General features: G+C 45.0%; 1 protein-coding gene across 23 annotated transcripts in view; it reads right to left on the bottom strand.

Annotated features, from left to right (window-relative positions):
- LOC110519331 (dystrophin-like) overlaps positions 1 to 13471 on the bottom strand; it is a 369908-nt gene that overhangs the window by 45857 nt on the left and 310580 nt on the right. For 19 of the 23 annotated variants that reach the window (XM_036982105.1, XM_036982095.1, XM_036982096.1 and 16 more), the window contains 3 exons: positions 11126 to 11194; positions 9105 to 9168; positions 8811 to 8871 (listed from right to left, as the gene is read on the bottom strand). In XM_036982105.1, coding sequence (XP_036838000.1) covers positions 8811 to 8871; positions 9105 to 9168; positions 11126 to 11194 — 194 coding nt within the window. The remainder of the gene's footprint in view (positions 1 to 8810; positions 8872 to 9104; positions 9169 to 11125; positions 11195 to 13471) is intronic. The other 4 variants (XM_036982099.1, XM_036982097.1, XM_036982115.1 and 1 more) reach the window with 1 other exon arrangement.

Genomic DNA, 13471 nt, shown 5'->3' with positions numbered 1-13471 from the left:
ATGTTTCCACTAAACCCAGAGTTATCCCACATCCCCTCATCTTCTTTGTTGTTAAGATGTTTCCACTAAACCCAGAGTTATCTCACATCCCCTCATCTTCTTTGTTGTTAAGATGTCTCCACTAAACCCAGAGTTATCCCACATCCCCTCATCTTCTTTGTTGTTAAGATGTCTCCACTAAACCCAGAGTTATCTCACATCCCCTCATCTTCTTTGTAAGATGTCTCCACTAAACCCAGAGTTATCTCACATCCCCTCATCCTCTTTGTTGTTAAGATGTCTCCACTAAACCCAGAGTTATCTCACATCCCCTCATCTTCTTTGTTGTTAAGATGTCTCCACTAAACCCAGAGTTATCTCACATCCCCTCATCTTCTTTGTTGTTAAGATGTCTCCACTAAACCCAGAGTTATCTCACATCCCCTCATCTTCTTTGTTGTTAAGATGTCTCCACTAAACCCAGAGTTATCCCACATCCCCTCATCTTCTTTGTTGTTAAGATGTCTCCACTAAACCCAGAGTTATCTCACATCCCCTCATCCTCTTTGTTGTTAAGATGTCTCCACTAAACCCAGAGTTATCCCACATCCCCTCATCTTCTTTGTTGTTAAGATGTCTCCACTAAACCCAGAGTTATCCCACATCCCCTCATCTTCTTTGTTGTTAAGATGTCTCCACTAAACCCAGAGTTATCTCACATCCCCTCATCTTCTTTGTTGTTAAGATGTCTCCACTAAACCCAGAGTTATCTCACATCCCCTCATCTTCTTTGTTGTTAAGATGTCTCCACTAAACCCAGAGTTATCCCACATCCCCTCATCTTCTTTGTTGTTAAGATGTCTCCACTAAACCCAGAGTTCTCACATCCCCTCATCCTCTTTGTTGTTAAGATGTCTCCACTAAACCCAGAGTTATCTCACATCCCCTCATCCTCTTTGTTGTTAAGATGTCTCCACTAAACCCAGAGTTATCTCACATCCCCTCATCCTCTTTGTTGTTAAGATGTCTCCACTAAACCCAGAGTTATCTCACATCCCCTCATCTTCTTTGTTGTTAAGATGTCTCCACTAAACCCAGAGTTATCTCACATCCCCTCATCCTCTTTGTTGTTAAGATGTCTCCACTAAACCCAGAGTTATCTCACATCCCCTCATCCTCTTTGTTGTTAAGATGTCTCCACTAAACCCAGAGTTATCTCACATCCCCTCATCCTCTTTGTTGTTAAGATGTCTCCACTAAACCCAGAGTTATCTCACATCCCCTCATCTTCTTTGTTGTAAAGATGTCTCCACTAAACCCAGAGTTATCCCACATCCCCTCATCTTCTTTGTTGTTAAGATGTCTCCACTAAACCCAGAGTTATCTCACATCCCCTCATCCTCTTTGTTGTTAAGATGTCTCCACTAAACCCAGAGTTATCTCACATCCCCTCATCTTCTTTGTTGTTAAGATGTCTCCACTAAACCCAGAGTTATCCCACATCCCCTCATCTTCTTTGTTGTTAAGATGTCTCCACTAAACCCAGAGTTATCTCACATCCCCTCATCCTCTTTGTTGTTAAGATGTCTCCACTAAACCCAGAGTTATCTCACATCCCCTCATCTTCTTTGTTGTTAAGATGTCTCCACTAAACCCAGAGTTATCCCACATCCCCTCATCTTCTTTGTTGTTAAGATGTCTCCACTAAACCCAGAGTTATCTCACATCCCCTCATCCTCTTTGTTGTTAAGATGTCTCCACTAAACCCAGAGTTATCCCACATCCCCTCATCTTCTTTGTTGTTAAGATGTCTCCACTAAACCCAGAGTTATCTCACATCCCCTCATCTTCTTTGTTGTTAAGATGTTTCCACTAAACCCAGAGTTATCCCACATCCCCTCATCTTCTTTGTTGTTAAGATGTTTCCACTAAACCCAGAGTTATCCCACATCCCCTCATCTTCTTTGTTGTTAAGATGTTTCCACTAAACCCAGAGTTATCTCACATCCCCTCATCTTCTTTGTTGTTAAGATGTCTCCACTAAACCCAGAGTTATCCCACATCCCCTCATCTTCTTTGTTGTTAAGATGTCTCCACTAAACCCAGAGTTATCTCACATCCCCTCATCTTCTTTGTAAGATGTCTCCACTAAACCCAGAGTTATCTCACATCCCCTCATCCTCTTTGTTGTTAAGATGTCTCCACTAAACCCAGAGTTATCTCACATCCCCTCATCTTCTTTGTTGTTAAGATGTCTCCACTAAACCCAGAGTTATCTCACATCCCCTCATCTTCTTTGTTGTTAAGATGTCTCCACTAAACCCAGAGTTATCTCACATCCCCTCATCTTCTTTGTTGTTAAGATGTCTCCACTAAACCCAGAGTTATCCCACATCCCCTCATCTTCTTTGTTGTTAAGATGTCTCCACTAAACCCAGAGTTATCTCACATCCCCTCATCCTCTTTGTTGTTAAGATGTCTCCACTAAACCCAGAGTTATCCCACATCCCCTCATCTTCTTTGTTGTTAAGATGTCTCCACTAAACCCAGAGTTATCCCACATCCCCTCATCTTCTTTGTTGTTAAGATGTCTCCACTAAACCCAGAGTTATCTCACATCCCCTCATCTTCTTTGTTGTTAAGATGTCTCCACTAAACCCAGAGTTATCTCACATCCCCTCATCTTCTTTGTTGTTAAGATGTCTCCACTAAACCCAGAGTTATCCCACATCCCCTCATCTTCTTTGTTGTTAAGATGTCTCCACTAAACCCAGAGTTATCTCACATCCCCTCATCTTCTTTGTTGTTAAGATGTCTCCACTAAACCCAGAGTTATCCCACATCCCCTCATCTTCTTTGTTGTTAAGATGTCTCCACTAAACCCAGAGTTATCCCACATCCCCTCATCCTCTTTGTTGTTAAGATGTCTCCACTAAACCCAGAGTTATCTCACATCCCCTCATCTTCTTTGTTGTTAAGATGTCTCCACTAAACCCAGAGTTATCTCACATCCCCTCATCTTCTTTGTAAGATGTCTCCACTAAACCCAGAGTTATCTCACATCCCCTCATCTTCTTTGTAAGATGTCTCCACTAAACCCAGAGTTATCCCACATCCCCTCATCCTCTTTGTTGTTAAGATGTCTCCACTAAACCCAGAGTTATCCCACATCCCCTCATCTTCTTTGTTGTTAAGATGTCTCCACTAAACCCAGAGTTATCCCACATCCCCTCATCCTCTTTGTTGTTAAGATGTCTCCACTAAACCCAGAGTTATCCCACATCCCCTCATCTTCTTTGTTGTTAAGATGTCTCCACTAAACCCAGAGTTATCTCACATCCCCTCATCTTCTTTGTTGTTAAGATGTCTCCACTAAACCCAGAGTTATCCCACATCCCCTCATCCTCTTTGTTGTTAAGATGTCTCCACTAAACCCAGAGTTATCTCACATCCCCTCATCTTCTTTGTTGTTAAGATGTCTCCACTAAACCCAGAGTTATCCCACATCCCCTCATCTTCTTTGTTGTTAAGATGTTTCCACTAAACCCAGAGTTATCCCACATCCCCTCATCTTCTTTGTTGTTAAGATGTCTCCACTAAACCCAGAGTTCTCACATCCCCTCATCTTCTTTGTTGTTAAGATGTCTCCACTAAAACCAGAGTTCTCACATCCCCTCATCTTCTTTGTTGTTAAGATGTCTCCACTAAACCCAGAGTTATCTCACATCCCCTCATCCTCTTTGTTGTTAAGATGTCTCCACTAAACCCAGAGTTATCTCACATCCCCTCATCTTCTTTGTTGTTAAGATGTCTCCACTAAACCCAGAGTTATCTCACATCCCCTCATCTTCTTTGTTGTTAAGATGTCTCCACTAAACCCAGAGTTATCTCACATCCCCTCATCTTCTTTGTTGTTAAGATGTCTCCACTAAACCCAGAGTTATCCCACATCCCCTCATCTTCTTTGTTGTTAAGATGTCTCCACTAAACCCAGAGTTATCTCACATCCCCTCATCTTCTTTGTTGTTAAGATGTCTCCACTAAACCCAGAGTTATCCCACATCCCCTCATCTTCTTTGTTGTTAAGATGTCTCCACTAAACCCAGAGTTATCTCACATCCCCTCATCCTCTTTGTTGTTAAGATGTCTCCACTAAACCCAGAGTTATCCCACATCCCCTCATCTTCTTTGTTGTTAAGATGTCTCCACTAAACCCAGAGTTATCTCACATCCCCTCATCTTCTTTGTTGTTAAGATGTTTCCACTAAACCCAGAGTTATCCCACATCCCCTCATCTTCTTTGTTGTTAAGATGTTTCCACTAAACCCAGAGTTATCCCACATCCCCTCATCTTCTTTGTTGTTAAGATGTTTCCACTAAACCCAGAGTTATCTCACATCCCCTCATCTTCTTTGTTGTTAAGATGTCTCCACTAAACCCAGAGTTATCCCACATCCCCTCATCTTCTTTGTTGTTAAGATGTCTCCACTAAACCCAGAGTTATCTCACATCCCCTCATCTTCTTTGTAAGATGTCTCCACTAAACCCAGAGTTATCTCACATCCCCTCATCCTCTTTGTTGTTAAGATGTCTCCACTAAACCCAGAGTTATCTCACATCCCCTCATCTTCTTTGTTGTTAAGATGTCTCCACTAAACCCAGAGTTATCTCACATCCCCTCATCTTCTTTGTTGTTAAGATGTCTCCACTAAACCCAGAGTTATCCCACATCCCCTCATCTTCTTTGTTGTTAAGATGTCTCCACTAAACCCAGAGTTATCTCACATCCCCTCATCCTCTTTGTTGTTAAGATGTCTCCACTAAACCCAGAGTTATCCCACATCCCCTCATCTTCTTTGTTGTTAAGATGTCTCCACTAAACCCAGAGTTATCTCACATCCCCTCATCTTCTTTGTTGTTAAGATGTTTCCACTAAACCCAGAGTTATCCCACATCCCCTCATCTTCTTTGTTGTTAAGATGTTTCCACTAAACCCAGAGTTATCCCACATCCCCTCATCTTCTTTGTTGTTAAGATGTTTCCACTAAACCCAGAGTTATCTCACATCCCCTCATCTTCTTTGTTGTTAAGATGTCTCCACTAAACCCAGAGTGATCCCACATCCCCTCATCTTCTTTGTTGTTAAGATGTCTCCACTAAACCCAGAGTTATCTCACATCCCCTCATCTTCTTTGTAAGATGTCTCCACTAAACCCAGAGTTATCTCACATCCCCTCATCCTCTTTGTTGTTAAGATGTTTCCACTAAACCCAGAGTTATCCCACATCCCCTCATCTTCTTTGTTGTTAAGATGTTTCCACTAAACCCAGAGTTATCCCACATCCCCTCATCTTCTTTGTTGTTAAGATGTTTCCACTAAACCCAGAGTTATCTCACATCCCCTCATCTTCTTTGTTGTTAAGATGTCTCCACTAAACCCAGAGTTATCCCACATCCCCTCATCTTCTTTGTTGTTAAGATGTCTCCACTAAACCCAGAGTTATCTCACATCCCCTCATCTTCTTTGTAAGATGTCTCCACTAAACCCAGAGTTATCTCACATCCCCTCATCCTCTTTGTTGTTAAGATGTCTCCACTAAACCCAGAGTTATCTCACATCCCCTCATCTTCTTTGTTGTTAAGATGTCTCCACTAAACCCAGAGTTATCTCACATCCCCTCATCTTCTTTGTTGTTAAGATGTCTCCACTAAACCCAGAGTTATCTCACATCCCCTCATCTTCTTTGTTGTTAAGATGTCTCCACTAAACCCAGAGTTATCCCACATCCCCTCATCTTCTTTGTTGTTAAGATGTCTCCACTAAACCCAGAGTTATCTCACATCCCCTCATCCTCTTTGTTGTTAAGATGTCTCCACTAAACCCAGAGTTATCCCACATCCCCTCATCTTCTTTGTTGTTAAGATGTCTCCACTAAACCCAGAGTTATCCCACATCCCCTCATCTTCTTTGTTGTTAAGATGTCTCCACTAAACCCAGAGTTATCTCACATCCCCTCATCTTCTTTGTTGTTAAGATGTCTCCACTAAACCCAGAGTTATCTCACATCCCCTCATCTTCTTTGTTGTTAAGATGTCTCCACTAAACCCAGAGTTATCCCACATCCCCTCATCTTCTTTGTTGTTAAGATGTCTCCACTAAACCCAGAGTTATCTCACATCCCCTCATCTTCTTTGTTGTTAAGATGTCTCCACTAAACCCAGAGTTATCCCACATCCCCTCATCTTCTTTGTTGTTAAGATGTCTCCACTAAACCCAGAGTTATCCCACATCCCCTCATCCTCTTTGTTGTTAAGATGTCTCCACTAAACCCAGAGTTATCTCACATCCCCTCATCTTCTTTGTTGTTAAGATGTCTCCACTAAACCCAGAGTTATCTCACATCCCCTCATCTTCTTTGTAAGATGTCTCCACTAAACCCAGAGTTATCTCACATCCCCTCATCTTCTTTGTAAGATGTCTCCACTAAACCCAGAGTTATCCCACATCCCCTCATCCTCTTTGTTGTTAAGATGTCTCCACTAAACCCAGAGTTATCCCACATCCCCTCATCTTCTTTGTTGTTAAGATGTCTCCACTAAACCCAGAGTTATCCCACATCCCCTCATCCTCTTTGTTGTTAAGATGTCTCCACTAAACCCAGAGTTATCCCACATCCCCTCATCTTCTTTGTTGTTAAGATGTCTCCACTAAACCCAGAGTTATCTCACATCCCCTCATCTTCTTTGTTGTTAAGATGTCTCCACTAAACCCAGAGTTATCCCACATCCCCTCATCCTCTTTGTTGTTAAGATGTCTCCACTAAACCCAGAGTTATCTCACATCCCCTCAACTTCTTTGTTGTTAAGATGTCTCCACTAAACCCAGAGTTATCCCACATCCCCTCATCTTCTTTGTTGTTAAGATGTTTCCACTAAACCCAGAGTTATCCCACATCCCCTCATCTTCTTTGTTGTTAAGATGTCTCCACTAAACCCAGAGTTCTCACATCCCCTCATCTTCTTTGTTGTTAAGATGTCTCCACTAAAACCAGAGTTCTCACATCCCCTCATCTTCTTTGTTGTTAAGATGTCTCCACTAAACCCAGAGTTCTCACATCCCCTCATCCTCTTTGTTGTTAAGATGTCTCCACTAAACCCAGAGTTATCTCACATCCCCTCATCTTCTTTGTTGTTAAGATGTCTCCACTAAACCCAGAGTTATCCCACATCCCCTCATCCTCTTTGTTGTTAAGATGTCTCCACTAAACCCAGAGTTATCTCACATCCCCTCATCTTCTTTGTTGTTAAGATGTCTCCACTAAACCCAGAGTTATCTCACATCCCCTCATCTTCTTTGTTGTTAAGATGTCTCCACTAAACCCAGAGTTATCCCACATCCCTCATCTTCTTTGTTGTTAAGATGTCTCCACTAAACCCAGAGTTATCTCACATCCCCTCATCTTCTTTGTTGTTAAGATGTCTCCACTAAACCCAGAGTTATCCCACATCCCCTCATCCTCTTTGTTGTTAAGATGTCTCCACTAAACCCAGAGTTATCTCACATCCCCTCATCTTCTTTGTTGTTAAGATGTCTCCACTAAACCCAGAGTTATCTCACATCCCCTCATCTGTAGTAGCAGAGATAAAGACGGAACTACTGATTCAAAAATATCTCTGGATACTACAAGTCTACTATAAAGGACTGTAGAATACATCTAATGATAAAGAACAGTTAGAGCTAGTAATTCCATGCTAGGACTGGGATTAGGACTGGGATTAGAACTAGGACTAGAACTAGGATTAGGATTAGAACTAGGATTAGGACTAAGATTAGAACTAGGATTAGGACTAGGATTAGGACTAAGATTAGAACTAGGATTAGGATTAGGACTAGGATTGGGACTAGGATTATGATTAGAACTAGGATTAGGACTATGATTAGAACTAGGATTAGGACTATGATTAGAACTAGGATTAGGACTATGATTAGGACTAGGATTAGGACTATGATTAGAACTAGGATTAGGACTATGATTAGAACTAGGATTAGGACTATGATTAGAACTAGGATTAGGACTAGGATTAGAACTAGGATTAGGACTATGATTAGAACTAGGATTAGAACTAGGATTAGGACTACGATTAGAACTAGGATTAGGACTATGATTAGGACTATGATTAGGACTAGGATTAGGACTACCTACACACTGAAGAAGGCTGTAAAACTGAAACCTCTGTGTACGCTATCCCTGATGCTGTAAAACAAATTCTAAACATAAACTAATGAAGTAAGCTTTATGTGACATATTTTTGAGTGCAAACTATCTTTGTCTGAATTTGGAGGGTTTTACCCAGCAGCCAATCTTTTGGGGAGAGCTGCATGGTTCTCTTTGATTAGGACTAGTTCCATCCAGGAACCAGCAGACAGATACACCATCTTATCTCAGATGCCCCACACCACTAACAGTCTGCTAGATAGTGACAAGGTGGAACGGAGAATAACAGAGTTAACCCTTGAGTTATTGATTCAAGAACACCAACACCAACCTATGATGACCTCATTGGTCTGTTGGTCAATACGTTCACCACGTTCTGATGAGGGACGCTATCATAGAAGTCTGGCCTTCATTAACTTCATTATCTTCACCAGGACCTCATGATGTCAACGTTAGGACTTATTTATTCTCACTAGCATTAGTGGGAAGTTATTAGTGAAGTTATTGGTGAAGTTATTGGTGTATTTAAGTTGCAGACACTACTATTGTTGCTAGGTTGTGTTACTCTCAGCAGACAAACAGCAGTTAACCTACAGCTAGGCACAAGGTACTCACTTGATGTAGTAGGGCACGTTATTGGGTGAGACCGCCTGCTCAAATGGACCTTGAACAGAACCTGTAGACAGTGACAGGATTAGAAGAGTCAGGGATGACAAGGATAAATCCCTCCCAGAGGAGCTCTGTCTCAACGTGTGTACAGCCAGACATATGGATGTGGGTTCTGTTGATTTCACTGTATATATTCTGTCAGTATTTACTAAGGAATCATGTATGTCTTTACAGAATCAAGACAGTATGTGTGTGTGTGAGAGAGAGAGAGAGAGAGAGTTGAGACAGACAGAAACTCACCCTGCAGAGAGCCAAAATCCCTCTGAGCATCTGTCAGCTGCTTCAGGTGGTCTTTGATGGAGATCTGAGAAGAGAGGAGGAGCCAGAGAGAGGAGGAGCCAGAGAGAGAGAGAGGAGGAGCCAGAGAGAGAGAGAGGAGGAGCCAGAGAGAGAGAGCGAGCGAGGAGGAGCCAGAGAGAGAGAGAGGAGGAGCCAGAGAGAGAGAGCGAGCGAGGAGGAGCCAGAGAGAGAGAGAGGAGGGATCAGAGAGAGAGAGAAAAAAAGGAGAGAGATGGGAGAGGAGATTGTGAAGAGAGATAGGAGAAGAGATAGGAGAAGAGATTGGGGAGAGAGATAGGAGAAGAGATTGGGAAGAGAGATAGGAGAAGAGATTGGGAAGAGAGATAGGAGAAGAGATTGGGAAGAGAGATAGGAGAAGAGATTGGGAAGAGAGATAGGAGAAGAGATTGGGAAGAGAGATAGGAGAAGAGATTGGGGAGAGAGATAGGAGAGAGAGATAGGAGAAGAGATTGGGAAGAGAGATAGGAGAAGAGATTGGGAAGAGAGATAGGAAAAGAGATTGGGGAGAGAGATAGGAGAGAGAGATAGGAGAAGAGATTGGGAAGAGAGATAGGAGAAGAGATTGGGGAGAGAGATAGGAGAGAGAGATAGGAGAAGAGATTGGGGAGAGAGATAGGAGAAGAGATTGGGGAGAGAGATAGAAGAGATTGGGGAGTAAAAGAGAGTGTTTCATTATGCCACAGGGAACAGGGAACAAGAACAGGTATAATCAGAAAGAGGAGAACAGAGCTGGGTAGAGGAGAGAGATATGAGAGAGGACAGACAGAGACACACTACACTCCTAGAAATAAATGTGCTTTCTAGGGCCTAAAAGGGTTCTTCGGCTGACCCCATAGGAGAACCCTTTAAATAACATTTTTTGATTGCTCTCTTGGTTCCAGATATAATCCTTTTGAGTTCCATGTAGAACCCTTTCTTACAGAGGGTTCTACATGGAACCCAAACGGGTTCTACCTGGAACCAAAAAGGGTTCTCCTATGGGACAACCCCTTTGGAATCTTTTTTTCTATGAGTGTTCAGTACATGATAAAAGCTGTTCAGCGAGAGGACAGAGATCAAAGCTGTGTGGTTTTATGTCATACTGTGGTCATGGAGAAGCCAAGCAGTGACGGTGACTGACTGTGACTAAGCATGTCTGTTATCTAAGAGCAGAGCACTGTGACTGGGCTTTAGCTATGGTGCAGCTAAGGCCGGCTGACTGTAATGTACTCTGCTCTCTGCACAGACCACACTGACCATGTCTATGGATGAGATGGGGAGGCTCGGCAGACTGTAATGTACTCTGCTCTCTGCACAGACCACACTGACCATGTCTATGGATGAGATGGGGAGGCTCGGCAGACTGTAATGTACTCTGCTCTCTGCACAGACCACACTGACCATGTCTATGGATGAGATGGGGAGGCTCGGCAGACTGATTCTACCACAAAGAAATAGGACACATGTGTTTGACACCATAGGCAGTGTGTGTGTTTATAACAGTGTTGTACTGGGTACACATTTGCACTTATGTTTGGTGGTAAAGTACATTATGGTATGAGGCAAGTGTTGTGTGTGTGTGTGTGTGTGTGTGTGTGTGTGTGTGTGTGTGTGTGTGTGTGTGTGTGTGTGTGTGTGCGCGTGTGCATGTTTGTGTGTGTGCATGTGTGTGTGTGTATGTATGTGTGTGTGTGCATGTGTGTGTGTGTGATGGTGTGTGTGTGTGTGTGTGTGTGATGGTGTGTGTGTGTGTGTGTGATGGTGTGTGTGTGATGGTCTGTGTGTGTGTGTGTATGTGTGTGTGCATGTGTGATGGTGTGCGATGGTGTGATGGTGTGTGTGATGGTGTGTGTGATGGTGTGAGATGGACTGTGGTAGCCTGTGAGATGTTTGGGCCAATACAGATACAGCCATAGCAGTGTTGTAATGGAGTCTGATGGAGGAGTGATATGTGATGAGTCCTGCTGAAACAGAAACGTTACCTCAGACACATCCCCCAACTCATCCACCGCCATTCCACCCCCTGACTTTTTACACGTTCCCATGGAAACCTGGTGATGATGGGGGGATCAAAATTGTTTAAGATTGTTTTGCAGCAGTAATTATGAATGGCATCTGTACCGCAGCACCCAGCCCAATCAACCCCTTTCTTTCAGACACTTGATCTGTCTGTGTGTGTGTGTGATGTGTGTGATGTGTGTGGTGTGTGTGATGTGTGTGATGTGTGTGGTGTGTGTGTATGTGTGTGTATGTGTGATGTGTGTGGTGTGTGTGATGTGTGTGATGTGTGTGTGTGGTGTGTGTGTGTGTGCGTGTGTGTGTGTGTGATGTGTGTATGTGTGATGTGTGTGGTGTGTGTGATGTGTGTGGTGTGTGTGTGGTGTGTGTGTGTGTGATGTGTGTGTGTGTGACCCTTTCAGTGCATAAAGAGGGGGGCAGTTAGGTAAAAAGGCTTGTTGTCCTCGGCAACAGAGTGGGACAAACTAACAGCGTTGTTGCTATGGTGTCAGTGAGGTTCCAGTCACCTCAACTTCCTTCAGTAGACATGATGGGTGTCAGCAGGAACAGCTGGCGCGTGTGTGTGTGTGTGTGTGTGTGTGTGTGTGTGTGTGTGAGACGCTGTGTGAGAGCTGCCATATGGTCCTGTCTCCAGGTGTCCATCTCCTTCACACTCCTCTTTATCTCTCCTTCATTCTCTCCCTCTTCCACTCTGCATCCCTTTCTCCACTGCTTTCATCTCAGGCAGGGAGGGAGAGAGGGATGCAGAGTGGAAGAGGGAGAGAATGAAGGAGAGATAAAGAGGAGTGTGAAGGAGATGGACACCTGGAGACAGGACCATATGGCAGCTCTCTCACACACACACACACACACACACACACACACACACACACACACACAAGACAGAGGCAGGGAGGGAGAGAATGAGAGGAGGAGGGAGGGAGGGATAGAGGGGTCTCAGGGAGGGATAGAGGGGTCTCAGGAAGGGAGGGATAGAGGGGTCTCAGGAAGGGGAGGGATAGAGGGGTCTCAGGGAGGGAGGGAGGGATAGAGGGGTCTCAGGGATGGAGGGATAGAGGGGTCTCAGGAAGGGAGGGATAGAGGGGTCTCAGGGAGGGAGGGAGGGATAGAGGGGTCTCAGGGAGGGAGGGATAGAGGGGTCTCAGGGAGGGAGGGAGGGATAGAGGGGTCTCAGGGATGGAGGGAGGGATAGAGGGGTCTCAGGAAGGGAGGGATAGAGGGGTCTCAGGGAGGGAGGGATAGAGGGGTCTCAGGAAGGGAGGGATAGAGGGGTCTCAGGGAGGGAGGGAGGGATAGAGGGGTCTCAGGGATGGAGGGAGGGATAGAGGGGTCTCATGGAGGGAGGGAGGGATAGAGGGGTCTCATGGACGGAGGGAGGGATAGAGGGGTCTCAGGGAGGAAGGGAGGGGTCTCAGGGAGGGATAGAGGGGTCTCAGGGGGGGAGGGATAGAGGGGTCTCAGGGAGGGATTGAGGGGTCTCAGGGAGGGAGGGAGGGATAGAGGGGTCTCAGGGACGGAGGGATAGAGGGGTCTCAGGGAGGGAGGGAGGGATAGAGGGGTCTCATGGAGGGAGGGAGGGATAGAGGGGTCTCAGGGAGGGAGGGAGGCAGGGATAGAGGGGTCTCAGGGAGGGAGGGAGGGATAGAGGGGTCTCATGGAGGGAGGGATAGAGGGGGTCTCAGGGAGGGAGGGATAGAGGGGTCTCAGGGAGGGAGGGAGGCAGGGATAGAGGGGTCTCAGGGAGGGAGGGAGGGATAGAGGGGGTCTCAGGGAGGGAGGGATAGAGGGGTCTCAGGGAGGGAGGAAGGGATAGAGGAGTCTCAGGGAAAGAGGGAGGCAGGGATAGAGGGGTCTCACTGTCTCTGTGTTAGACACAGGGCAATCTGACCTCACTGTCTCTGTGTTAGACTCAGGACAACCTGACCTCACTGTCTCTGTGTTAGACAAAGGACAACCTGACCTCACTGTCTCTGTGTTAGACTCAGGACAACCTGACCTCACTGTCTCTGTGTTAGACAAAGGACAACCTGACCTCACTGTCTCTGTGTTAGACTCAGGACAACCTGACCTCACTGTCTCTGTGTTAGACTCAGGACAACCTGACCTCACTGTCTCTCTGTTAGACTCAGGACTACCTGACCTCACTGTCTCTGTGTTAGACTCAGGACTACCTGACCTCACTGTCTCTGTGTTAGACTCAGGACAACCTGACCTCACTGTCTCTGTGTTAGACTCAGGACAACCTGACCTCACTGTCTCTGTGTTAGACTCAGGACAACCTGACCTCACTGTCTCTGTGTTAGACTCAG

This window comes from Oncorhynchus mykiss, chromosome 7 (genome assembly GCF_013265735.2).
Source record: "Oncorhynchus mykiss isolate Arlee chromosome 7, USDA_OmykA_1.1, whole genome shotgun sequence".
NCBI classification, from domain to species: Eukaryota; Metazoa; Chordata; class Actinopteri; order Salmoniformes; family Salmonidae; genus Oncorhynchus; species Oncorhynchus mykiss.
Note: the sequence above shows the minus strand (reverse complement) of the source record. Positions and strands in the feature narration are given on the sequence as shown.